Source organism: Netta rufina (assembly GCF_964035555.1).
Source record: "Netta rufina genome assembly, chromosome: 5".
NCBI lineage: Eukaryota > Metazoa > Chordata > Aves > Anseriformes > Anatidae > Netta > Netta rufina.
Window position 1 is genome coordinate 53,128,087 of NC_140128.1, and position 26,731 is coordinate 53,154,817.

The 26,731-nt window shown below is 38.4% G+C and overlaps 1 protein-coding gene across 1 annotated transcript; it reads right to left on the reverse strand.

The window, feature by feature from the left end:
* Positions 1-5,411: 5,411 nt before the first annotated feature.
* On the reverse strand, positions 5,412-26,477 carry WARS1 (tryptophanyl-tRNA synthetase 1). Its single transcript, XM_084287762.1, has 11 exons — positions 26,164-26,477; positions 23,360-23,576; positions 22,121-22,328; positions 15,605-15,713; positions 14,596-14,715; positions 13,929-14,111; positions 13,189-13,289; positions 11,872-11,984; positions 10,749-10,922; positions 7,643-7,783; positions 5,412-5,898 (listed from the first exon to the last, which is right to left on the reverse strand). The coding sequence occupies exons 2-11, from the start codon at positions 23,471-23,473 to the stop codon at positions 5,740-5,742; spliced, it is 1,422 nt and encodes a 473-aa protein (XP_084143888.1). The 5' UTR covers positions 23,474-23,576; positions 26,164-26,477; the 3' UTR covers positions 5,412-5,739.
* Between the last annotated feature and the right edge of the window lie 254 nt (positions 26,478-26,731).

Below are 26,731 nucleotides of genomic sequence, written 5' to 3' on the forward strand. Positions count from 1 at the left end.
TTTGTGCAGCTCTGTTGTGAGGTGTATTTTGTTCAGGTTGTTTTATTTTTGTAGCACAACACACGCACAGCCGCTGAGCCCTGCTCTCCGCTGGTGGACAGCGTAAGCAGGGACATTTCAGCATAGCGCCGGGTGACTGACATCCTTGTTTTCTTCTTATAGGATTACAAACTCATCAGGGAGTCTTGCATTTGTGTACACATCCCTTTTATCTTGTTAATGTATTTATACTGTAGCTGCTGAGACATTTGCAAATATTTATGCTCTAAAAAGCTGCAAGTCTTACAGATTTTGGGAAAGGTTTCATTTTGTTTTCTACCAGCACTTCACTACTGAATTTGAAGGCAGTATGTGTATGATTTAACGCTATATAGTGTGTCCTTTTTACATGTGTAATGCCTGTAAGGCATTCATTGAGCAATTTACATATTTGTGCTTCAAGCCACAGCTGGTGGACTGTTCATTCCCAGCTGTAATTCTGCCCAAGCTCTCTACGATCACATCCCTTCAGTAGCAGCTGAAATATGAATCTCCTTGCTTTTTCCTGGCATTTCTTCGTGAGTGGCAGAGATAGTCTGCTTACATAATCGCCCTAATGGCCTCATTGGAATCGAAAACAGGCATCAATTCTGGAAATCACGTGTTTTGCTCCCAGCGCAGTCCCCAGCCGCAGATCCTCAGTCCCCTTCTGGCCGCTGGGCGCACCGCATGCCTAGCAATGGCCAGAGCTTCCAAACCAGCCCTGGTCCTGCAAGGAGGGCTGGGGTGGATGCAAGAAAGCCTTGCTCCTCAGAGGAGAGACTGACATAAAATCCGTGTGTTGGGCAGCTAGGTAAGTTAAAGAAGAATTGCAAAACTGTAAGATTTGCTACTTAAAAAAAAAAATAATAAAAAAATGTGCATACCCTTTTCATTTTAAAATGCGTTATCAGGAGCAGCCAAATGTAGTGGCTTTTTTTTTTTTTTTTTTTTTTTTTTTCCAAAGTTACATTTTGATGGAATCTGGTTTTAATCTTAATTTGCTGGTTCTGGCTCAGGAGCAATGATGTTTGCTTTCTTCATTTTTCTCCCTGGGTGGTGACCTCTGGAGTGGGCTGGATCGGTTCCCCAATCAGAACCTGTTGGAAATGTGCTTTTTTTGGAGGGAAAGAGGAAAATCATTTTTAAAAATGAGTTCTCTTACTCAGTTTTGATGTCCTGGTGATCCACATGCACTTTTAGCAGTTGATAGCACAGACCTGATTACACTAACAGCAATTTTGCAGCAGACATGACTTGGCAGCTACCCTGGACACGGAAGAAAGGATCTTGTACTAGAAGGACAAGTTTAAAAATTTCAGATGCTTCTAGGAAAAAATAAAGGCAATCTCTTTCATATATAAACTTGTAAAAAGTTCTAGAACTGTCCTGAAGTCTAAGCCTTCAACTTGCTATTTAGACCTTTCCACAGCCATGCTATTGAATGATTATCAGAATTTTGGTCTCCTGAGTCTGTCCAGCTCTTGCAGCTGATCCAAGAGCAGGTTTAAGAGGCCAGACAGGTGCAGAGTATGTCACCTTATAGGGAAGTGAAATGAAAGACCCAGCACTGAATCTGACTATCGCAAAGCATGTACAGCCTCAGCAAGCTAGAATCTTCACGTATACCTTTACGATGTCAGCTCCAAACCTCCTTTATCTGAAAGTCCTTATGACAGAAGATTTAATTGAGTCCTAAAGGTTTGGAATTTCTCTTAAGATGGGTTCCTAAGAGACTACTAACTTCTCCTCTTTCTACAAGGGATGCATCTGAGTGCTGTCCTAGTAGGGCAGGGATTTATCCCAGCTCTATTGGGATGTTTTCTGGAATCAAGTTTCTTTACACCATATTATTCTCAGCTGACTTTTCTCAGGCATTATATCCTGTGAACAGACAGCAAAATATGCCTGTATATCAGACAAAACAACCATTTATTAATAGTCAGTGTTAATATCATCTATGGTCAACCTGAGGTTTGAAAATAAAATCTAATCAAAAATAGCTCAGATTACCCAATAGGTTCAAGCATTCAGATGACTAAAAATGCCTCTTCCTGTGGGTGTAACTGCCATACAGCTTGTTTCAAGAAGTAGGAATTACAGATGAATTATAAAATCAGTAGGAACAACAGTGGAACCAAGTGAGAGGAGCTGAGAAATGTGAGCCCCCAGGTATTCAGTGTCAAATAAAAGCAGGTTCTCACCTGGCCTGAACAAATACTGGATTAGAGGTAAGTTGGATCTTTAGACAACTTATTTCAGGAAGCTAACTGCTTGGAATCCAGTGTCCCACAAGCCTTTACTGAAAAAAAAATACACACCCAGGGTATGGCTGACAACCTGCTGTAGAGCAAGAACCCACAGTTAGTTCACACTGATATAAACTACCCCCAGGCAAAGGTATTGTCTGTGTAAGCACTGTAAACCCAGGCACATAAATAAGAACCGACTTTTGTTTAACAACATGACACAATGTACGTATTGTGCAAATAACTACATATACAGCAAGCTGGGTGCTTGGCTTGGGGATTTCAGAACTTGGCTGCTTTATTTTCTGATTCCGTTGTATTACCTTGACCTTCAGCTACTCTATTTGCCTCTCTGATAATCACAGAACTATTTCTTCTGATATCCAGCTGAAGGCCAGCCAGCAGAATGAAGATACCACATAGCTCTCTGCATAGGCTATTTCTTTCAGTAACAAACTTGCTGGCTGTGAATAAAGAAATTTTTCTTTAGAAGTCACGTTTTGCTTCATGCCGCTAATAGTTCCTGTTTTCTCTGACAGTGGTTAACAATATCCAGACGTGTTTCAGTATTCCTCTTAGTGACTGTGGAAGAGCCAAGTGAAGCTATTCAGAATCTGTGCTCCCCAGACAGCTGGAGCCCATTTAAGTGCAAGTCTTTCACACCAAACCTACAGAAACATTGTGGTAACAGGTCACATTGACCTCCCCTTGTTTCTGAGCTGGCTGCTGTACACAGGGAAATTCAACATCCAGTCTTCCTTGCAACCTGTTAGTCTTTGGATGACCGACCCTCATTACCTTACTCTGGGAGAAATTTGAGGTTTATCTGTTAAGACCATATAGATGGGGTTACAAGGCCCCCCTTATTCACTATTTGAAAGGCACTGGAAATGAAAACGATGACCAACTCTATGGGGTGACTAATTCAACAACTAAAAGGGAAGGAAGAGAGGTCAAAAATAGAAAAATAGAGTAAATTAAGCCTGTTAAAAGTTGAAAAGAAGAAAACAAAAACAAAAACCAACTACCAAACAAGTTTGATACAGACTTTTATCTACATTTTTATTACAGTGAGATAAATAAAATATTACAAGTTGAGGAAAATGTAATGAACATTGCCTGATAACGTCATTAGACATTTCACCCATACATTTGAAGACTGCCTTGTCTTAACCTTTAAATACCTCTGGGACGTTAATTATAATTGCAGCAGATTTAGGAACTTTCCAAGACTCCTCAGAAACTGTTATTTCAGAAGCACATTTTGTAAGCATATGGCTTGCTTAGTAAACAAATATTAATTTTGCAATTACTTTCCTTTCTAAAGCTTTCAGGGCAGATTTTAACTGCTGTGTTACAAAATTGATCCATATACTTAATTAGAATAGAACACACTACTGCTTCTCCTATAGTGTACTTCCCCTTCCTGAGTAACTAAATTCCTAGTTAATGAAATAAATCTTGCAGGACAGTTCTGCATATAATGTTTTCAGGAAGAAATTTGCATTATGAGTTTATAAAAGCCCTTTAAAAGTCACTTGAAGTCTTATCTTCTATGCATAGCTTAAAAACAGCAAAGAGCAGACTGCGAGAACAGGAAGGTCATCACTGAAGTCTACAGTTACCACAAATTAGTTTATTTGCTACTGTATTTAAGAAGCTATTTTTATTTTCTAAGAATTGCACAAACACTTAAAAAAATGCTTTTCTATTGATTGTTAAACACCTGTCAGCACTAAGATACTGTACCCATGGGTTATAGAGAGGTAGTGGCTGGTAAACGCTTACTTTAATATATTAAAGCTCATGAGATTAGATTAGTGAAACCAGGTCACATAAACTGTAATGAAAAAGACAAAACCTAGGCATTGATCTTTCCAGCACACATTTGGAACACACACAGTAGCGCTAAGCTTGCTTTGCGTTTCTCCCCTCAGTCCCTTGCACAAATATGATGATAACACTAGCAGTGCTACTTCATATATACAGCAGGCAGTTCCACCTCAGAAACACAGGCCGTTGCTGGGGAGGATGTGTGCATTGTGTTGCAGAACTGCTACAGCTGGGAAGGGAAAATAATCCAACACATTCTTCATGTGCTAACAGTCTGATGCAAGGTCTCCGAGTCAGTGAAACTTCTCCCTCAACTCAAGTGTAATCAGCTGACTTCAAGGGTTTACAGACTAAAGTGCATTGTTTATTTTTATTTTTATTTTTTTTTTAAAGTATGCTGAAATCACTAAGTGTCTACTAGCCCCCACACTACAGAACCTGTTAATTTTTAAATCTTTCACACCTTATTCTAGTGCCTTCCTTATGTTTTAAATGATTTGCAAATACCATGCATCAATACCCACGTGTATTATCAAAGGCATTTTTATTTGAGTTAGATAAGGCTGTCTGGGCTAGCAACTGTATGTTCTATATAAATAGAAGACAGATCTAATAGTTTCCATTCAGCACTGTACATACAGAAACAAATTAGCAAATGATTCAATTTTTTTCATAAATCATAGCAGACATTAAAGTTCATTTTAAGAAAGGAGATACTGAGATATTACATGAGGTATTTTAACAAAGTATATTTTCTCTCTTAAATACATCTTAAAACGTAAGTACCCCTATCTTGACCTGGTGCAGAAGAACAGGACAGGGCAGCACTGTAAGTATCCCTGCGTCCAGCAGCAACTTCGTATTCACAGTATGATTTAACATCTAGTATTTTCATAACTAAAATTTGCATTTCTCTAATATCTTTCACTTGAGAAGATCAAAGAACTTTATAGCCTTGTGATTGCCCCTTCCCTTCAGAGGCATTCAGACCAGTTAAATAGCTGCAGAAACTGAAGTACAGTGAAATTTCTGTGACTTGCCCCAGGTCAAAGAGGAGTAAGATAGCAAAACCAGCCTGATTTTCGTTCTCCCATGTTTAATTCACAGATCTCCATTCCTTCCGCATTGATCCATAAGTCACTGTGTAATCTGCTTTGTAACATCCGATTTCTTTGTGTGTGAAGCATGCTCCCTGTAGCCCCAAAGGACACGTAGTCTAGTAAACCAAGCAACACAAAAAACAATGGAGCTACCAGTTTGAGATATGACCTCTTAACAACGTATCTACAACAATTTACAAGTTAGACTTCATCATTAAAATGGCATTTTTATTCATATTTTCAACATGAAATACAATAAAATATAGTCTTGTGCTGACAGACATGCCTCACTGCAAGATTGGGTAATTCTGGCTTGTACAGATTCAATGCCTTTATTAACACACTTTGATTTTAAGTAGATACGAGTCCAGTTTTCAATTTTTCAGGTACTCTGATGTTCATACGAAGTAACTCGCTAAGAGCAATATTTATAAAGGAGTGATTGCAGGCTGTACATAACTAGGGAATGATCATATACAACAGAAGACAACAGTTAATCAATTTTGGTTCATTGAATGGTAAGTTACATAAGCATTTCTTCAAAATTCAAAAGCTAGTTTCCGTGGAGTCATGAATTGCTTCACCACTTCATCTGTGACCTGTTTCCGTCTCTCTTGATGAGCTGCTATCATGGGCTGCAATGTTTCAATAAGCACCTTCTTCAGCTCCCCTGTGAGCAATTCCCCACTTGTGTATGCCTGTCAAGAAAGTGTTGCTTGCTAAGTATGGTGCTATACGGAAAAGGACCTAGTGACAAATATTTCTTAAAAGTCTGGTCATGGCAAATGAAGATCTGGATGTCTTAAAAACAAGCACATGCCTTAAAAGATCATGTGGTATCACTCTGAAAATGTAACTTGTAAAAATTGCTTGTTGTGTTTTAAAAGATTTAAGGCAGATGGGCACTTTAATGTATGACTAATTATATGGAATAAATAAGATACATTCACAAGAATTTAACTGGGAAATCCTGTAATTATTTGCAGGAAACTGTTTTTCTCCCTTACATACCATTTCAAATAAAGAGTTACCCTAAGCTGGGCTCAAATTCTCATATTGTTCTCTCATCTAGTTTGGGTAAGGTATTAGATGTGACTGAAGTATCCTTTTTACAGGAAAGAACTCAGAATCTCTGTTCACAGGAGTATTCATATTCACAGTGGGTAAGCCACGCCATTGCTCTGCTACTGAAAACACTTCAGCTAAACAGGTGACTGGGTTCAGCCCTGGTTAGAAAACACGGCTGGGGCAGTTCAACTATGATTTGAAATGACAATGAACATGATAAACTTACTTCCCCTTGTGATTAAGCCATTTGTAATACTGAACTGGTATTATAAAATAAATAAGTAAAATATCTTAATAAGAATGAACTGTTTTAATTTCTGTTTTTATTTTTAATCTTTTTTTTTTTTTCTTTTTCTCTTTCTCAATAACACTGATGTTGCTTTCTCTGAGTACCCAGTTCTGAGAGCTTCTCCCTGTGGTACTGTACTGAAACAGCTCCTCTAATGCCACTATAGGCACAAACTTCATGTTTTCTAATCTGATTCTGAGGCATCAGTGCTGTAAGCTGCTGGCTGTAGTACAGGCTTTGTACTGTAGCAGAGTTGTACTGATTTTGTTTCAATGGTTGGAGACTAATGGAAAATTGCTCAGCGTGTCAAATGTACAGATTTCCACAAGGAATTTGCAGCAGATTTCCAGGGGGATTAGTAGCTATCCAACCCTGTCCTTGTGTGGGAAAGAGCAGAAGGTTAGAGAAGAATCTGTAGCTCTTGCCCTTCTTGAAGCTGTTTCTACCAGGAGAAAGCTGATAAACCGATATGACGTGGGTACTATTAACTAAATATACTGCCTTCAAAAGAACATGTATTGCCTAGTATTGATATGACACCAAAGTTGAAGGCAGTGAAATGCCTTGCTACTATCTCTAGGGACTGAAGTCTGCCAAACAGGTTTAGGGACATGTAACTTATACAAAGCAGCTTGTGCTTGGGCTCACTTAATCAATTTCTCATAGTTATTACTGTTCTTTTGATGATAAGAAAAAAAAAAAAAGGATCAGCAAGCTTTTGAAGCTGCTGAGTATTTAGGTACTTTACGGAACAGGCAGAGTTCATTATACAATTAAAAATAACATTAATCCTAAGGTGGAATCATTTAAAAATTTGGGAAGATATTGCTATATGGTGTTGGAAATCTTTATGAAAATACTTGGAAATAAAAGTTTTCTTAAAAAAAAAAAAAAAGACAGAATGACTTGTGAGAAAGATGAACATTGCAACAAAAATACAGGGGTCTTCATATAAAAACTTGGAAGGAATGGAGACTGTAAGAATAACAACACAACTGCCTTAGGCAGGCTCATAGCAGGACTTAGTTACAGCCTTGTCATCACAGTAAGGAATGAATAATGCTCTCTTCAAGTTGGCTACTTACCTGCTTCAGTTGTTCAAGCCTGTCATCATCTTCGAGGAAAAAAGTCAGGTACATAAAAGACACATCAACATCGCAGTTACCTCCATACTTCCTGTGCTCTTCGATAGTATCTCTGCCTCCCGAGAAGGCATGCTTGTTAATCTGGAAAAATGCAATGATTTTATGGTATAATTTCTGCTAAATTGCATATTACTGTATTGTAAAGAGGTACATCACAATCCTCCAAATCCTCTAATTCAGGAGAAGCTGAAGGGTGTCTGTGACAAGTCAATGCAGAGCACCGATACTGGAGCAGGTAGGCAAAAGGCAGTCATTAGAAGTCAGCAGAGAAAAATGCTACATACATACTCCACAGGTTGTGGAGTATGCCAGACCAAAAATGAAGCAAAAATCAAGAAGAATCCACACCATCTTTTGTCAAAAAAATGCCTTTTGTTGAAGCTGTTGACTGTTGGATGGACTTTGCACTTATAGAAAATGTACTTTCTGTAAGAAGAAATAAGATATTCATCCCATTAAGAAATTAATTTTGAAAGAGATGAAGAAGGCCTGGAGAATTTTTGAAGAAATCCTAGAGAGAACCTAGCCCCTTTTTCGGGGAAAAAGAAAACTAAAGAAAGCAAGGCTAAACACTACAAAACCCTAGCTAGAATGGCTATCGCTAGACAAATGCACAATTGTTCAGTCTAAAAATGGAATATTTACTGATTCCCACTCCCCTACTTTTTCTTTTATGCATAGCTTCCTATGGGCAGATGAATTGCACTGGTGAATATATTTTCCTGCTAACCCCACCCCCAGCTAATTCAGAAGCCACTGGCGTATTTTTAATTTTTTTACATGTATAGAAATCTCAGAGGATGCTAACTGTGCCACAAATACAAACAAAGCTAATAGCCAGGAAGAGGAAAAAAGCCTTCTTCAACCATAAGGTGGGCTTTCTTTGAATCCTGTATCTATTCAGACATCAACAGCAACCAGCTAGGAGACACACATGCCTATGGAGGAAGATTTTACTAGTTCTGGTACTTAGGAACTGTTATATATTTACAATTTCAGAACATTCTTATTATCTGTATTATATAACACACATAATGTTTTTTTGATTCTTTCTAACTACTGTATGATGATGTTTTGTGGCAGTGAATTACAAAAATTATGCAGCAATGAATATCTTAAGAAAATAAACTGCCACCTGTCACATTACATCTATTCTTACATTGTACAACAACCTGAATAGCTGTCTCAGAATCTGTAAAATTAAGATTTTAGATATTGTTTTGCACTTCCCCTCACCTGTTCCTTACTAGATTTTGAAAGGCTTTCTGTGTTTTTTTTTTTTTTTTTTTTTCCTATACTCATAATCTTTAGAGTTTCTTTTCCTACTAAAGTGAGAGGGATTAAATACAATAAGCCAGGTGAAGGCACAATATTGTTTTATACAAAATGTTTCCTACATTAATTTTGAGCTCATTTCTTACATATTCTGGCATTGACTTGAGGTTTGAATGATTTACCTGGTGATGCATTGATCTTTTCTCTGAATTATTACAGATAAAATAGTTTATTATAATGTTGCCATTCATCTCCTTTGAATGGATTTCCCAGAACCTTCTCAGCCTTTTCCAGTAGCTACTAATTGTTCACCTTATGTTACCTGGAAGTTTTGAATCTCTCTACTTAGCAACGTACTAATGATCTGAAAAATGCTGCAAGCAGTAATTTTTTGTACTCTGCAACACTGTTTTTAACCTTCATGCATCACCAGAAATCACCTCTCCTACTCTAATTTTTCATTTCTTGGCCATAAAAATATTTGGTCTTTCACTCAAGCACTATTTCCATAGTTACTTTATGATGGGCTTCAGAAGCTGAAGTGATTCTCAGTTTGTCCTCCATTACTTGATGTTTTACAATGTGTTCAGGATTCACTCTTTATAGTTTTTATATTCCAAGTAACTAGAATTATTTTGTTATTTTTCCTACATTTTTAAAGATAGCAGAAATAGGACTTATTTTAATTAGACATAAATCATCTTGGATCTCTTCACAGATTACTACCTATTTGCTAGGAAAAATGGAAGAATATTATCAATATTACCCCTAACAGCGTATCCTCTGTTCTGAGATTATAGATGCTTTTTAAAAAGCAACTGTGTAACTCTACAAATAATCTACAATTTTTATCATCCAAACACATGAAGAATTCTAATTTTTGGAGTACTGTTTAATCAGTTTCTACATAAGATAATGAATTCTCATGAAATGACTGTTGAAGAATCTGACCAATATATGGGTTTGTCAACCCCAAGACAATGAATCCAAGCCCACCTAGCAGAAACAACGTGCACATCTTTTTTCTTTTTGTGATTGATAGTTACTTCATGTCTGGTTACCTTGTCTATCTGTCTGTTTCCAAAACCTTTTTCTAATTTTTTTTTTTTTAATACTATAACACATGAACTTTTGCAAAGCCTAATTGTCTGACATGGGTTAAGAGAGATTTTCCTTTGAACTAAATGGGGCACTATGAATATACTCAGATAGGAGAAAATAGCCCTTCTAAAAGTTAGGTGAAAATCAAAATATTTATTTGCAAGTTTGAGGATGAAGTGCATGGCAGCAGATCCCCAAGCATTAAGGAAAGTCTGGAGTGTGTTCTAACTGCTATTGTGCAACACCTGGTGCTCCTGGCATGGAGAGGCAGTCAAAAGAAAGCTGTTTATTTGACTTACATCAAGGACTGTTAGATTCCAAAACTATAGCAACATAATGTTTGTTTCTAGTGCATGAGCCTCCACAGATCTTATTCTTAGACTATTACTCAGACCTATCAGATGAACAAACATGATATTTCATACATTATTCTATTGAATATTTGCACTGTTAGCTTAGTTAGTATGGCAAAAGATTACATTTGATGGTCTAGCTAAATTTGTGTAACTTGGTCAGCTGCTAAAGATGCTTTGCAATGAAATGTATGGGAAAAAGGATGCCAAAATGTCCATGTGTTCAAAGGAAACATTAAAAATTTGCCATTGTAAACATGAGCAGCACCACTTCTATTTGTCATAAAGCTTTGCAATCTCGTTTTTAAGATCCTTACCTTTGTTTTTATTTGTTTGGGTGTATCAGTGAGGAAGATGGAGGAGTTGGGGTCACTAGCACTCATTTTTGTCTGTGCTCCTTGCAAGGCTGGGAAGAAGACCGAGTGCAGTAAGGCTGGTTTAGGATATCCAATTCTTGGTGCTACATCTCGGGTCATTCTAAAATAAGGATCCTGGAATAACCATCAATAAAAGCACAGAATAAAGTTGAGAAATGTGTTTTAAAGACTGATTAGTGTTGGATTGTTTATGCCTTAACAGGTGGTCTCAGGAAAAAAAAAAAAAAAGTAAGTCCCATAACCTATTTCCAATTCACAGACTTGTCGAATCATTGAGGTTGGGAAAGACCTCTAAGATCATCTAGTTCAACCATTAACCTAGCACTGCCAAGTCTACCACTAAACAATGTCCCTAATTTGGTCCACCCAGAGGAACAAACAAACAAAACCCAAGTCCCCCCCCTTTTTTCAATTTCTGTAGTTTCACTGTACATTCTGACTCCCTCACTTAACAGACACATTTACAAGGATTTGGAGGTGGATACTGACCGAGATGGCAAGCTTTACCCTTTCAAAACTAGCTTAATGCTCAATACATCAGCCCTGCTAACTCATGTGCAAAAATCCTTTCCCTCCTCTGAGGAAGGTGCAACCCATCAGGCACCAGCAGGCCTGCTGTTGTGTTGACTATCCCACGACAGAGAAACCCAACATTCTGCTGGTGACACCAGTCTTGTGGCCATGTATTAATTACCTGCATCTGCCTGTTCCTTTCAATATTGTTCCCTGGTAGTGGAAGGATAGAGGAAATCCCTATCCATGCACTTGGTCCTTTAATCAATTGCCCCAAAGCCTTAAAGTCCCTCTTAATTGTCCTTGGACTTCTCTTTGCTACTTCATGACTGGCGATGTGAAAAACTAATAATGGATAATTATTTTTAATGGCCACATGTTCCTCCATCCTCTCTTTATAAATCTCAGTTGTTAAGGTTTTGCAGCCTTTCTGACACATTATTCCAATGCTTCTTTACTTTTACTGATAGAAGGTTTTTCCCTAGGGTACAACATAAATCCCCGGTGCTGCAAGTTAAGGCTCACTATGATGAAAATATGATTTCCTTACCTGATCAATAGCACATGGAATAAGACACTGTAAGTCTTCCTTGCCATTGAAGATCTGTGGAAATGATGAACTGAAGGATGGAGCTGCTTGAATAGCAGGAAAACTGATCTTTCCTAGAACACAAGAAGTTTGGAAAAGGTGAGAAGTCAATATATGCAATGATAAATAGAGAGAACCTTTTGAAATATGTAAAATGCACACGTGAGTCATTTGGATACTCACTTGAAGACCAATACTTGTCTTTACCAAGCAGTATTGCCTCAGCTGAGGAAACCTTTTCATCTGTACCTTCTATGAGCTCAACAAACCATCAACAAACTAATTTAGGTACTAATAAAAAAGGGGCAGGCTGTGATCACAAAGATTCAGGACAAGGTTCAGCAACATATGCTTTTTATGCTTTTCCTTCATCACTGAATAATCTATCCTTCTCAGAAATATACTTGACTGCATCATTACTCTGAGCTGCTCTTTTTTTTTTTTCTTCTCACATTCTCTTTGTGAGAGAATTAGTATAGAGATACTTATCAGGCAAAGTCTCCTCTAAGATCTTACAACCATTGCTATATGCATGCTGCTCAAAAATCTCAGATGTGGTCACTTTTCTTTTTATATAGTACTTACTCACAGAGTGAACAACCTACTTCCTCATTAAAATCCTCTCAGAACAGCAAGTAGTAGATTTTTCCAAACATGGAATGAAGTCATTAATACAATACCAACATTTATTAGAACACTGGTAAGGCAGAAACAGGAATCTGTTTTTCAGCTACCATTAAGTCTGAAAAGCTGACCAATTATTGGTCAGAGAATGATGTTAGCACTCAGCGTTTTAATGCCATCATTGACACGGAATCTTTCTTTGGCCAATATGACAGAAACCTCCAATCGCAGGGAAGTAAATGGAAGACAGAGTTACCTAGCATCATGACAATAAGGCTTTTGAGCACTCCTTATCTTTTCTCACATGTGTATGAAAAGTCTTCTACTTTTGCAGTAGAAATTTCTAGGAAGTACAGTTGACTATAGCTATAATAGTTCTAAAAACCAAGAATTATTCTCTGTCCTGATCATTTCAACTTCTGTGTTTTGCACTTTGTTGTTATTAATGCTACATCCTAGGAATTTCACTGTCAAGCGTTTTCTATACTGAAGAAACCACAATAACACCCTTTTAGAATCAGCCTAGAAGCATGGATCTTGTTTTTCCCATCTGTTTCATGAATGGCAGATATCAATCTCTTCAAATGGTTACTTAAATACTGCCACAGAAAGTAAAAGCAAAGATCACTTCCAGTAACCCACGTTATTTCCTACCAATGCAATCACTGTCTGTAAAGCCAAAGATTCCTTTCACTTGGTTAAACGTAACATGCTTCTGAACTTTGACAATGTTTTTGTAGAATCCCATACTTGACCTGTGAGAAAGAAAATGGAAAAACAAAGTAAGATGAGTGGGAAAGCACAGAAAAAAGCTTTCATTCCAAAAGCTGAGAATGTTACAAAACTTGCAGGATTGTTTGAGGGCATTGTTTTGGTCTTTTTGTGGCCCATGGAGATGATAATGAGAGGATTTTCTAAGAAGGCAGCTCCAACAGAGGTTTCTTTTTCTTAAATCTTCTTTAAAGTTTACTCAAAGTTCAAATGATAATCTTTCATGCTGTTAAAATAACTGACCATAACAGTTGATGAAATGCCTTTAGTTAATGCAGATAAAGTACAAACACATCTCAAAATTTTGATGCCATCTTAAAATCATCATGCAGTTTTCTTGGTGGTTTAGGTATTTTTACATTTTAGCAGCTTTAAATTTAAATTACAAAAATATATTAAGTCCTGCACACACAAGTATTTGTTTATATATTATACAGAAGAATGACAACAGGATATATATAAGATGTTGAACAGCATAAAAACTAATGTTTCTCCTTTAAGTATTGTAAAGCTTGTCTTGAAGCTTTCAAATCTAGATAATTAAAACACTGTTGGCTGTCAAAGTAGAAGAGAAAATACATACAATTTTTTGTTTTTGATGCTCTAAAGAAATTTATACTTACCCCAAGTAGTCTAAATCGGAAAAGATAAAGGTTTTATTGACGTCAAAACCACATGCAATGATATCTTTTGCATTTTCTTTTGCATATTCATATGCCTTCTCAGTTGTCAGATCTTTCCAGAGGTACTTCTCATCGTCAGTTAACTGTATAACTAAGGGAACATCAAATACTTCTTGCAGCCACCTTATAAAAGCAAAAAAAAATTTATCTCAGAATAATTAAAAATAAAAGATATTTTAGCCACACACTTAAAAATATTTTTATACATTTAAACAAAAAGATATACAAAGGACCGCACCATATACAGTTACTTATGTTTATGTGAGCAGTGGTTTCATACAGATTATAAAGACAATTTACCTGGAAAAAAAAAAAAAGACTCATACTCATTTTCTGTACATATGTTAGCAGTCACCATTTACAACTTGTGTTTAAGAAAAACAAAAATTCTAAGGAGTACCATCAAGCTTCAGGTGCAAGGAGAAGGCTTTATGCTAATACACAGATTATGATCACATTAACGAAATGTTAAGATTGCATTGTTCATCAATATTCACCTCAAACAAAGCAAACTCATTGCAATTTATCATTTGGTTCCCTAAGCAGCATTCAACATTTCCTTAGAAAAAAAAAGTTTTGATTAATGAAAATTATAGAAATAGCTTACTTTGTGAATATAAATGGGATAAGATGACCAACATGCATTGCCTGAGAGGACGGCCCTCTGCCTGTATAAAGGTAAAAGGATTTCTTATTTTCGTAAGCATGAAGGATTTGGTCCATATCCCTGAAGAAGAAAAAACAAACAAAGGAAAACATGAGACAATTCAAAGAATTTAAGAAGAAATATCTTCTGCAATTCTTTTCAATTCAAAATTCAAGTGCTTTTAAAGCCAAATGTATTAATAAGTGAAATATAGTATCTTAAGTGTCCTAGAAATATATACATGTATATATTTAATTAGTTTTCTGATTGTCTCCTTCAGCCAGCTTATGAGGAAAAACAAAGAGAAATTTACTTAACTGGATAATAATTTCTAAAGCTTCATAAAACAGAGCTGGGAATCATTTCCCAAATAAGGCGTTATGTTAAAGTAACCTGGTTGGAATGGTCTGTGGTGGAGGTTATGCCCTCAATCATGCTCAGGCACTTACTTGAAAAGCTCTAGCCACCAAAAGTCTATGCATGCTAACAACTAAACAGTGTAGATGACTGTCAGGCTGGTGATTAAGATTATTCACTGAGTCTTTTTTATGTAACAAGAAGTATAGGTCCACAAGCCATGTGGACCCCTGCTGAAATCAGCAATGCCAGCATATGAGACTTGGGGTTCTTTGCCAGACCAAATTCTCCATCTGGCTGTTTACATACTGGCTCAAAATGGAACCTGTACAAAGCAAAGATTCCCTGCAGACTTCTCCCTCTATTTAGGATAAGTGAAGACATATCAGACAAAGATGCATGTACCCAGAAAAAACAAAGTGGTTCAAGTTTTGACAGGGTAAACCTGGAGTAGTTGCTAGTTTCAATTAATTCACAGTTGGTTTACCTTGGCGTAAAGAACATGGTCTTTTGCTAGTCAGAACAAATGCTCACAGAAAGCCTATGAGCCCAGTAATGCTCACAGAAAGTCTACCTAATCTTGCCTTTTTGAGTTTTAATGAGAAAAACTCACCTGTGAGAAAAAAAGATTCCTCTGCGTAGAAAGCGATGAGGTTTTTGCCCAATAGCTCTTTCTATTCGATTGATCAGATCTGTGTCAATTTTAGCGCTGCCAAACCGAACTACAATAATAAAGTATTAGAAAAGAAAATAAAATTAAGTATAGCATAGCTATGAACAGATCTTGCATTTACCAAGAACATACCAATGCAGCCTAGATCAAAAAGAACATCTTTAAGTTTTAGGAAAAATGTAAAATGGCTAGATTTTCCTGATTCTTCCCTGGAGTCCCAGCAGTAGTCCCTGATATTAACTCTATGCTACCAGGCCCAGTCTATTTACTACCTCCCCATTTCGCTTCATCTATGATTAATTATAATAGCAGTCTCCTTATACAAGGAGTATGCTTATTCAGAACAAAAAAAAAAAAATTCCAGAGAAACACATTTAGGTCAATAACTTGGCCTCCATAAATCAAAGGATAAGAATGGCTGAGAGGCTCTAAATATTCCTTTCTTGATGTCTGAATTTTCAGCCCTCAAATCATGTTTTCCTCTTTTCAACCCCAAATGCTCTTCTCTAAACTTCATTTTTCTTTATATTGCCATGATTACAGACACTGCTCCCCTCAAGAGGCTTGAAAAGGTAATGCATAATACCCTTTACTGCATTCACATAAGACATTATTTAGAAAACAGTTTAGGAAATCAGCTGATTAAAATAAAATAATATTTTCAGAGGAAGTGATTTCATTCAAGAAGGGTTTTGTCAGACAGAAACAGCAGCATTTTTTTCCCTTTGCAGTTGAAACTGAACTGGGAAAATCTTTTATTTTTTTTTTCATTAGAGCTTCTATACTCCAATCCCAATTCCTGGACCCTAATAATCATGTCAATTCTCCATGATTTTGACTTGCTCAAAATGATCTAGACAGGAATCTACTCTTTCCTAATATTTTTCTCTACTCAGCATTAGAACAACCTGCAGTATTAGCTACTGGGATAGACAAACTAATCAAGAGAACAAAATAGATAAAAAGTACATTTCTATGTATATAATAATCTATATCTGTCTGTTAAAAACAAACAAACACAAAAACCAAGCCTTTCTGCGGGGATGCAGTAATTAACTGAAATGTTCTTCCAAAGACTAGGACTTCTTACTAGAGCAGGTGGACTTCTGATGTTACATCCTAGCACGTGGTAATGATCCTTAGCTGGACAGTGTAACAATTTAGACCACTGGATAACAAAAAGAGGTTGATTCCAACTGGAGGCAGAACACCTTCAGTGCACTGCCTTGGGAATACAACTCATTTTACACACAAAATTAATCTGGAATAAGGAATACTGAATACACTTGGGGTAATTTGGAAAGCTAAATACCCAGATACCCTTGGCTTATTATACAGCCAGACTACAACAATCTCTTTCCCAGAGGAGGAAAAGAGGCTTTCCAACCTTTCACAGCACAGGTTCTCAAAGCACAGCATGGAGGATAGTATTAGTCCATCAAGGCTTTGTATGCATCTCAAAAAGGATTATTTAAGACCATGGCCATCCTAATGCTTGAGACTGCAGCGCTCAAAACGGATGGTTCAGAAGACTAAGCCCAACATGTACCCTAGAGCACTGGGATGCTGAGAAACAGTACAGAGAGTTCCCCTCCTACAGTCTGGCTGAAAATTGGGATGTGTGTTTAATGCTGTACTTTGCTAGGTGAACTATTAAATGAACTGCTGCATAAACAAAAATCAGGAACTCCCACTGAAGGAAAGGCAGGAGAGACTCTTGACAGGAAAGAAGAATAGTAATGCATCCAATTTGAGCATCAACTTGAATACTTCTGCAGTTTCAGTCCCTCTCCACCTATTTAATTTTCTTTTAGAGTTACTGGTTATGCACAGTATTAATACAATGCTTTTTACATAGTTAGTACACTTAAAGTTACATGAATCCATTACTAAATGGGAGGGAAAACAAGACCTCTTGTCTCCCACTGGATAATGGTGAACAAATTCCTCTTGGCAACTGTCCGTTCACTGGAGGTGGCTCAGGCGGGATAGCACACCAAGGAAGCACCAGGCCCATCCACTGACTCATTAAAATAAGTGCCACTAAAGAAGATAAATGCTGGTTCATGACTCAGCAAACACCACTTTAATCCATATGTCTTCTGAGTGTTTCCAAATGTGCTTGTCCCAAGCAGACCTTAATTGCTGATTTAATTTCTGCCTAACATATAAAATGCATTACAAAGTGCCAAAGTAATTGTAATTTGGATGAATGCTAAATAGAGACCAAATGAACACGAAAAATGTTTGATTCAGCAGAACAACAACAAATGGCAAGAGGCTAATCTTACAGAGAGAGGTTCTGTAGTCTCCCTCCTTGGATATCTTCCAAAGCCACATGGACATGGTCCTGGGTGACCTGCCACAGGTGGCCCTGCTCGAGCAGAGGGGTGGGACAAGATGACCTCCACGGGTCCCTTCCAACCTCCACCATTCTGTGATTCTGTGATAAAGAAATCATGAGAATGCTGAAGACTAACTGAGACTAGCCACCTTGGAAATATCTATGTTATTACAGAAAGTGATTAAAATTTGATCACTCTGATATTACATTTGATCTCTCTGATATTACATAATCATAAAATGGTTTGGGTTGGAAGGGACCTTAAAGATCACCACCCCCCTGCCATGGGCAGGGACACCTTCCACCAGACCAGGTTGCTCAAAGCCCCATCCAGCCTGGCCTTGAACACCTCCAGGCATGGAGCATCCACAGCTTCCCTGGGCAACCTGTGCCAGTGCCTCACCACAGTCTCAGTGAAGAATTTCTTCCTAACAGCTAAATGAAATCTCTCCTCCTATAGTTTAAAACAACTCCTCTTTGTCCTGTCGCTATCCATCTGTAGAAAGTTGCTCTCCACCTGTGTAGAACACTACTGGAAATCCCTACCTAATTGTATTAAACATTAACAGACTGTGTGACTCCCTTTTCTTTGTCCATGTTAATCTTCCTTGTTAAAAAACTGCGTAGTATTTGACAATATATTTCCTCTAATGAGGAAGTTCATCACATTTTAAACTCTCTGTCCAGAAAGAGATCTGCCTTCCTAACCAGCTTCTGAGAAGGACACAGAGCCTGCTTTTGATCTCTATCTTTTCCCAAAAGACAGCTTTACTCTTGCTATATATACGGAGTACTGAGAGGTGTCATTTTCAAGAGCAAATTTACATTTGCTAAAAATTTATTGTGTATTTGTCCTTTTTGCCATTGCTTGGTTATATTTGCATACAAATAGTAAATTATTATTTTTCTGTTACTACATTAACTTTACTGACCAGGCCAGTCTTGATAATCTTTGAATGGCCATGGAAACTGGGAGAGGCTCCTGCGGACTGGAAGAAAGCAAATACCACTCACACCCTGAAAAAGTGCAAGAGGAAGAATCTGCTTTACTGGAGGCCAATCAGCCTCACTTCAACCTCTGGGAATGTGATGGAGCAAATAAACCTGGACACTATTTCCAAACGTTATTAAAAATGTGAAGGTGAGTGGGAGTAGTCAGCATGGGTTTATGAAAGGGAAACCATGCCAATCCAACTTATTAGCCTTCTGTGATGATATGATGAGCCTCGTAGAAGAGGCAAGAAAAATGAATACTGTTTATCTTAATTTCAGTAAGGCTTTTTATACCATCTCCCATCTTATTCTCACAGTCAACTCATGAAGACTGGACTAGATAAGTGAGGTGAACCGTAAATGGGCTGAATTGCCAGGCTCAACCAGTTTTGACCAACAGCATGAAATCCAAGCTGGAGCCCTGGCGTTAGTCATGTAGTCCTGGAGGTTAATATCGGGGCCAATACTGTTTAACAACTTCGTTAATGATGTGGACGAAGAGATAAGAGTGCACTTGCAGCAAGTTTGTGGATGATGCATTACTGGGAGGGGTAGCTGATACACCAGGTAGTTGCACTCCTATTCAGAAGGACCTCACCAGGCTGAAGAAATGGACTGAAAAGAATCTCATGAAGCTCAACAAAAGGGGATGTAAAGTCATGAATGTGGAGAGCAGTAACTCTGTGTGCTGGTACAGGCTGGAAAGCAGCTTGGAAGAGAATGACCTCAGGCTCCTGGTGGACAAGGAATTGAAAAAAAGCCAGCAACATGTCTCTGTGGCACTGGAAGCTCAATGGCCTCATGGGATGCATCAGGAACAGTGCTACCAGAAGGTTTAGGGAGCTGATCCTTCCCCTCTATAATCAGGGGTGAAAAACACCTGGAGTGCTGGGTTCAGTTCTGGGCTCCTCAACAAAAAAAGAATCCAGACATACTAAAATCAATCCAGCAAAGGGCCATAAAGGTGAAAGACTTGGACCGTCTGTCATATGAGGAGGAGCTGAGAGAGCTGGGATTGCTTACTGAGGAACAGAAGGCTCGGGGAGGAGGAGATCTTATCAATGTGTGTAAGTAGCCGAGCAGAGGAGGTGGGGGGCGTAAAGGAGATATATTTCATATTGTGTATATGGTCAAATGCGGGAACAGGTTGCCCAGGAAGGCTGTGGGTTCTGCACCCTTGAAGATGCTCAAAATCCTACTGGGCAAGATCCTGAGCAATGTGCTCTCATTGACTCTGCTTTAAGCAGGGCGGTTGACTAGATGATCTCCCACCAACTGCAAACGTTCTGTATCACTTGCGATATTGAGCTCACTGAAGTATTAGCATTGTTAACATACAGAGCTCCTTCTGACTTAGCCCTCTGCTCTCTTCTCATGCTCAAAACACAAAAAACCCACACATTCTCTAGGGATGTTCACCTCTAGCACTTAACTAACAGAACCTTTCTTCCCAGAATATCTGGTTTGGTGCACAAGCAGGCACTTAAGTGTACATCCAGGACAACCATTTGAGAATAATACTCCTTTCAATCACACCATGCTCTTAGCACTTTCATTTCTTCTATGCCTGAGTTAAAACAAACACACTGACAACTTTATAGGGTACCACTAGCATATAAAAAGACTGTAGGTGGCACAAAAATTTCCTTTATTGTAAGAGCTATTACATTAAGCTCTTGGACAATACTTTGTATTACTGTTTTTAAAAGGAAAGAGCAAACAGTATCTGTTGCATTTCCTGGAGTGGCTAGCATTCTTCTCTGAATAATTTTCAATGTTTCCCTTAGAATAACCCGAATGACTCATCAACCAAATTCCCCAATCCGTTAGCAGTGTAAATAAAGAAGAACTGGTCTAACCCTCCAGTGCTGAATAGGTGAAAAGGACATACACATACACAAACGGGTGCTGGAAGAAAGGATACTGCTGTCAGGTAGAATAATAGCATTACTTTAGCTAATTGATTTACAGTGAAGTCATACTAGCCATTCTCAAAAAGACTTTGAGACTGTGCCAACACAAGTATTGTACTCTTTCCACTATTATACAAGATTTAGAACTGCCCCCAAGAAAACAAAAAAGCCTTCTCCACATCTATACAGGTAATGAGTGATCTTGTCCATTTCTAGATTCTAACAATTATCTTTCTTCCTTCCCCCCCACTCGACATGTATCTTTCTCTGTACACTTCCCCCTTTCTAACTTTTCCTTTCTCCTACTGCCTTCTGCAGACTAAGCCAATATACACACATCACGTACATTTGATGTGATCATTCAGTAACATCACACTGAGTTAAAAGAACGCTGACACTAACAACTGATCTCCCAAAAGCAAACACATGGTTACCACCACATAAGGGTGTATGCTCTATGTTTGCTTAACAGCTTGTTTCTCACACCAGCCACATACAACTGGTACAGAATTTTCACTGAGGTACAAACATTTCATTAAAAAGCAAAAACAGTAGAAATTAATGAATAGTTCTTTCACCTATTTCTATGCCATGGACTCAAACTGTAAAAATAGGCTATAAAACAAGTAACAAAGTTAACTAACACCCTGTTTCTTAAATTACAGAACTTGGCAAGTTTTGTAGCTTGCTTATCTGAAATATTTTCTATTACATACATTTTTTTTTGGCATGAGAGATACCTTTTCCATCCCAGCCAGCACGGGCCTGTTTGATAGTGTGCCTGGTGAAGGTGTCATTACACTTACAGATTTCTGTATTACTTTTGTACCATCCCTGCTCTCCCTAATGCAGAATGCTCTAGGCTCTAGCTGTTCTGCACCACAGAAACTGAAGATACATATACCCATTCACAATGTCTTGATTCACGTAACTTCTAATAACAGGACTTATGTTAAAAACAAACTGATTAAGATTTTAAACTGAAAAGTTGTTTGCAACATGTTTAAGTCTTCCACAGGAAATCCCTGCCTGGGACATTTTCAACCTCTACAGCAAATTCTTTAGACATGAATGCTAACATTAAACACAAACTGTTATACGTAATGGTGTTGATCAAGGTTTGTTATGATTCGCTATATACTGTTTTTGTGGTCATTATGACCACTCTGCATAAATTCCTTAGAAGCAATGAAGAAAGAGCTGTACCTATCAGTTTGTCATAATCCACGCCTTTAGCATTTGATGTCTGCACCGTCCAGGGGTCCACGAAATCGTCATCCTCTTCTTTAGTTGTACCATTGTTTATTAGTGCAAGGTCTGTTGGAGGTAAGCCTGCCTGATAATCTTGTCCTGTTGTTGTTTTATATGACAGCTTTAACGATAACAGCATCCTCACTGCTGCATCTATTTCATCCTGAATAAAGGAAAAACAGCTGTTTAACTTGACACAATTGAGATAGACAATTATATGTCTCAGTCATCCAAAATTCTGTATCCATGGTTTGACTTGAAATGCATTACTCATAAGCTCTAAGCTTTTATTTATATGTTTGCAGCATCACTGCCAAAAGTAAAAGTAAAGAAAATAGCAGGTGACAGTTTCCTAACCAGCAGAACTTAGGACATCACTGGCAAGGTATTTAAAAGTACCTCTGTTTCACTTCTCTTATTTTTGCCTGAAGGGAAAAAAAAAAAAAAAGCCTGATTTTTGGAGGGATAACAAGCTCAACATTTTAAGCACAGATTTCTAAGATACGTGGATACAGAAAAATACAATAATTTACTTTATAATAAATGTTCTTTTAGTGGTTTACCTTAAGATAACATATCTGTTACAATTCAATGACAGACTTGAAGACAACATTAAATTCTTCACAACTTCCACTGCTATGACTTTTTAAATACAAAACTGTTGTAACATCTCTTACAAGGAATAAATGCATCAAGTTTTATACAATGGCTAGTTTCCAAGGCTTAGTTCCCACATGAAATCCACAAAGAGAGACTACATGAAACCTGAGCTCTCTTTGCCAACATTGCGATGACAGAACTGAAAATTAATGGCAAATTACTACAGGAAGATTAAACAGGGACTGTTACAGGAAGACAGATTTGTTAAGGTGTACGATAATGCTCCCAGTAAGATTTAAACAGAGAATCTAAAACCAGGGCAGAATGATAATGATATAAACTTCATTTGAAAACCAAATACCTTGGATCCCATTATGTAGCAAAGCAACTGGCTGAAGCAGGCCTACAGCTCTGTTCTTCACAACTTTGCTCTTGCTAATAACTATCTTTGCTAAGTATTAAACATAAATATTTTAAAACAGGATTTTTTTCTTACTGTAATACAAAATAGATCTCAGAACAAGCATTCTTCAGCACTCTTAAAGACAGACCTAGTCTGAAAAATGGTGAGTTCAGCACATGGAATGGAAATACCTTTGGTGCTTTTCCTGCTTTCAGTGCTCTGACTTTCTCTCCTTGTTCAGTTACTCTTTCAAAAAGCTGAAGTGGACTCAGGGATTTCAAGTCACAGTTTGGACTATCAGCCATTTTGCCACAGTGTAAAAGATCTTTTTATTTACAACTCAACTAAATTCAAGTTCCAGTCTTTTGGCTTGTAGATTCAAAAGCGCAGCAGTGAAAACCAGAAGAACTGTAGGGGGAAAAAAAAAAAGTTTTATTCTTTCATATACATGCTGAAGGTTAGCTGAGTAAAATAAGAACATAAAAAAACGTCATTGACCCCATACCTAATTCTATTAATATCAGATTGATAAATGTAGGAACTTCAGCACAGCGAGCTGCAGAGAGCAAGCAAGTTTGATATTGACAAGTAAACAAGACTGATACTGACTGATATTGACAAGAGCACCTAATAAATTTACAGATCATTCCAATGTTGTTTCTAAGTATCCCATGTAACACTAGAACACCTTTTCAAAAAGGTGTCAAAGTAACTAAATGTATTTATGACTTAGAGCACCTGACTCCTGATTAATGTGTTTGTACTACTTCAACCCTGTCAAATTTTGTTCCATAAAAGCTGAATGATCAAGAAATTCTTATAACCATTATGAGGAATTTTATCTTAATTTATGCAGTAGTCTTTCAATTCATAAAAAGGCATACAAGAGAAAAGCCTTGTCTTTACTGCTTTCCTCCAAAGGTCACAAAACTGATGATCAGTGAGAAATGCTGCTTTCTATGAAACGATCAATTCTCAGGTAAGCAATAGTTCCTTAAATTTACAGAATATTTGGTTTTCAGCAGTACAGGTCTTTAAAAGACATTTAGATTTAGAGCTTAGCAATATGATTTAGTGAAGGACTTGTTAGAGTTAGGTCAGAGGTTGGACTTGGTGATCTTGGAGGTCTCTTCCAACCTAGAAGATTCTGTGATTCTGTGAAAAATAATGCTGGAAGATGGCTTAAGTCTGAGAATAACACAGCAGCCTTTCTTATGCCCAACACACACCTTAATCTCAGAAGCTTTCTAGCACTTAGCGTGCTCTTGCTTCCACAAACGGGCTTCTCTCTCAGGCTAACAAAGATAATATTGTAATGATTAACAATGGCATAGTCTGAAAGTTTCTTAGCAATCTTTTTTTTTTTTTTTTTTTTAAATAATTAATACCATACAAGACTCTGGGAAATTACAACTGCATAGTTTACAGTAGGCTAACACAGAAAGTACAGGAAGTTAAATAATGCTCTTAAGAAAGTGTAAGGTTTTGGTTACCAAAGGCATTAAAATCAAGGTTATTTTCACTCTACATCAGAAACATCTTGATCTTTATCCCTTCAGTTATAATCTAAAACGCATTTATAATCTAAAAAGCTCTCTTGTACTTAATTTTAATGAGTACATCAAACAGTTCTTAGTAGTTTCCAAGAGTGGAATACTCCTGCAATATGGACTGCATTGAATTAACTTATATTTTACTATATATGGCTTCCATAATGGTACCCCAGGAATGTCTTCCTCCAACTTTTCCAAACTTACCTGATATATTGTCTTTAACTATTCTCTGGTCTAAAAAATAGACTTTTATTGCTGTCTAAGAAACCTGGTGAATCTGTTATCAGCCTGCCATGAGTGAACACCTTATTTAAAAAAAAAAATAATATTCACGCTCAGCAGCTTCCTGTACTAAATGATGATGCCTTTAGCAGTACATAGGCTCTAAACCATTTTTTGAGTAATAATTCAAGCATCTGAATGTTTAGATATTTAGAACTGTAGATAAACAAGCAGCAACTTAATACAGTAAGAGAGAATTTTAAAACCATTATGATTCTGATTTTGCCATATTTACATACAAGAAAATACGTGTTAAAAGACAATAAGGAAGGAACCTATCTGAAAAATAACACTGCAAGTCAAAATGCAGCTATCTCAAAGCAATGAATATGCTATGTCGTCTTAACAACAAGGTACACAGAGATGCATAAAAGAATTTAATAACACCTGAGGCTGATAAAATGAGATAGCAGTACAAATCCTAATGAGAAAAGCAAACTGAGAGGAAAAAAATTCTATGGAAAATATCACTGCAATTTGGCCAGCGTGGCAAAGTGCTGCATCACAGTCTGAAGTGGTTTCATTATGCAACCACCCAAGCTATTGCATGGGGTTTTTCTTGAGAGGAAAATGACATCATCTTAGCTCACACTGATTCTTAATTTCCCTGCACTATAATCAGAGGGGACAGTGACAAATTAAAAGTGCAAACAGCTGTATGTTGGAAATAGCATCCACCCTGGGCACTCTCTATCGTGCCATGCCCATGAGGGAAGAGCTCTGTGCCCACGCAGAACCCTGATGACTTTCAAAGGATTTTGTACATCCAAAGGGAGCTAGCTGAACGTTCAGAGACTAAAACACGTGTTAGAAATCTCTTCCTCATTAGGGGAGGAATATGCCTCTAAAATATACGTAGTGATTCCCATTAACGATTTTATAAGAAATGGAGTTGTAAGCTCAGTGCCTTGTCATCTCCCACTTTCAGAAGGAAATCTGGAGAGCCTCCCCAGCACATATTGGTCCCTTGCTGAGCACGAAACACGAATAGATGGAGTTTAGAGGGTCCATATTCAGCCACAACGAATCACAGAAGCATATGGCTCCCCTTTCCCACCATTAATACATATATAAAGAAGCAGGTGACAGTTGCATTAGCGGCTGAGCACGACTTCACCACTTCCCTCCCACTGCACAGCCAGCCCTGAATACACTCACACCGCCTTTATTGAAATCGCCGCCGTCAGAAGCCTCCGCGGACACCTTGCGCGGGCCTGGCTGGGGGCTACGCCGCGCTGAGGCCGGGGCGCCGCGTGCCGCGCAGCTGCGCCATTCCCAGCGCCCGCTCCGGGAAGCCCCGGGAGGAAGGAAGGAACCCGCCGGCTGCTGGGCGCTACCGGGCGCTCAGGAGAGGCCGTGGGGCAGCGGCTGCTCCCCCCTGCCCGCCCGCAGCTCCCCGATCCCGGCCGATCCGTCCCGACCCGAGCCGCTCCGAGCCGCTGCCGCCGCTCCCGGCCCGCTCCTGTCAGACGCGATCGTGTCACAGCCGCTCCCGCCCGGCTCCCCCCGCGCCCCGTTCCGGCTGGGAAACGCGCTCCGCCCGGAACCATCGTTTTCCCCCCGCCTTGCCCCCACCCGCGTCCAGCAGCCCCTCCTGCCCCTAGGGACCCCCGCAGAAGGACTCGCCGTCGCGCAGCGAGCCGCGGCCTCAGCCTCGCCCGCCGCTCCGCGCTGTGCCTGTGGGGAAACGGCCACAGGCCGGCCGCTTAGAGAGAGGGGAGCGGTTTC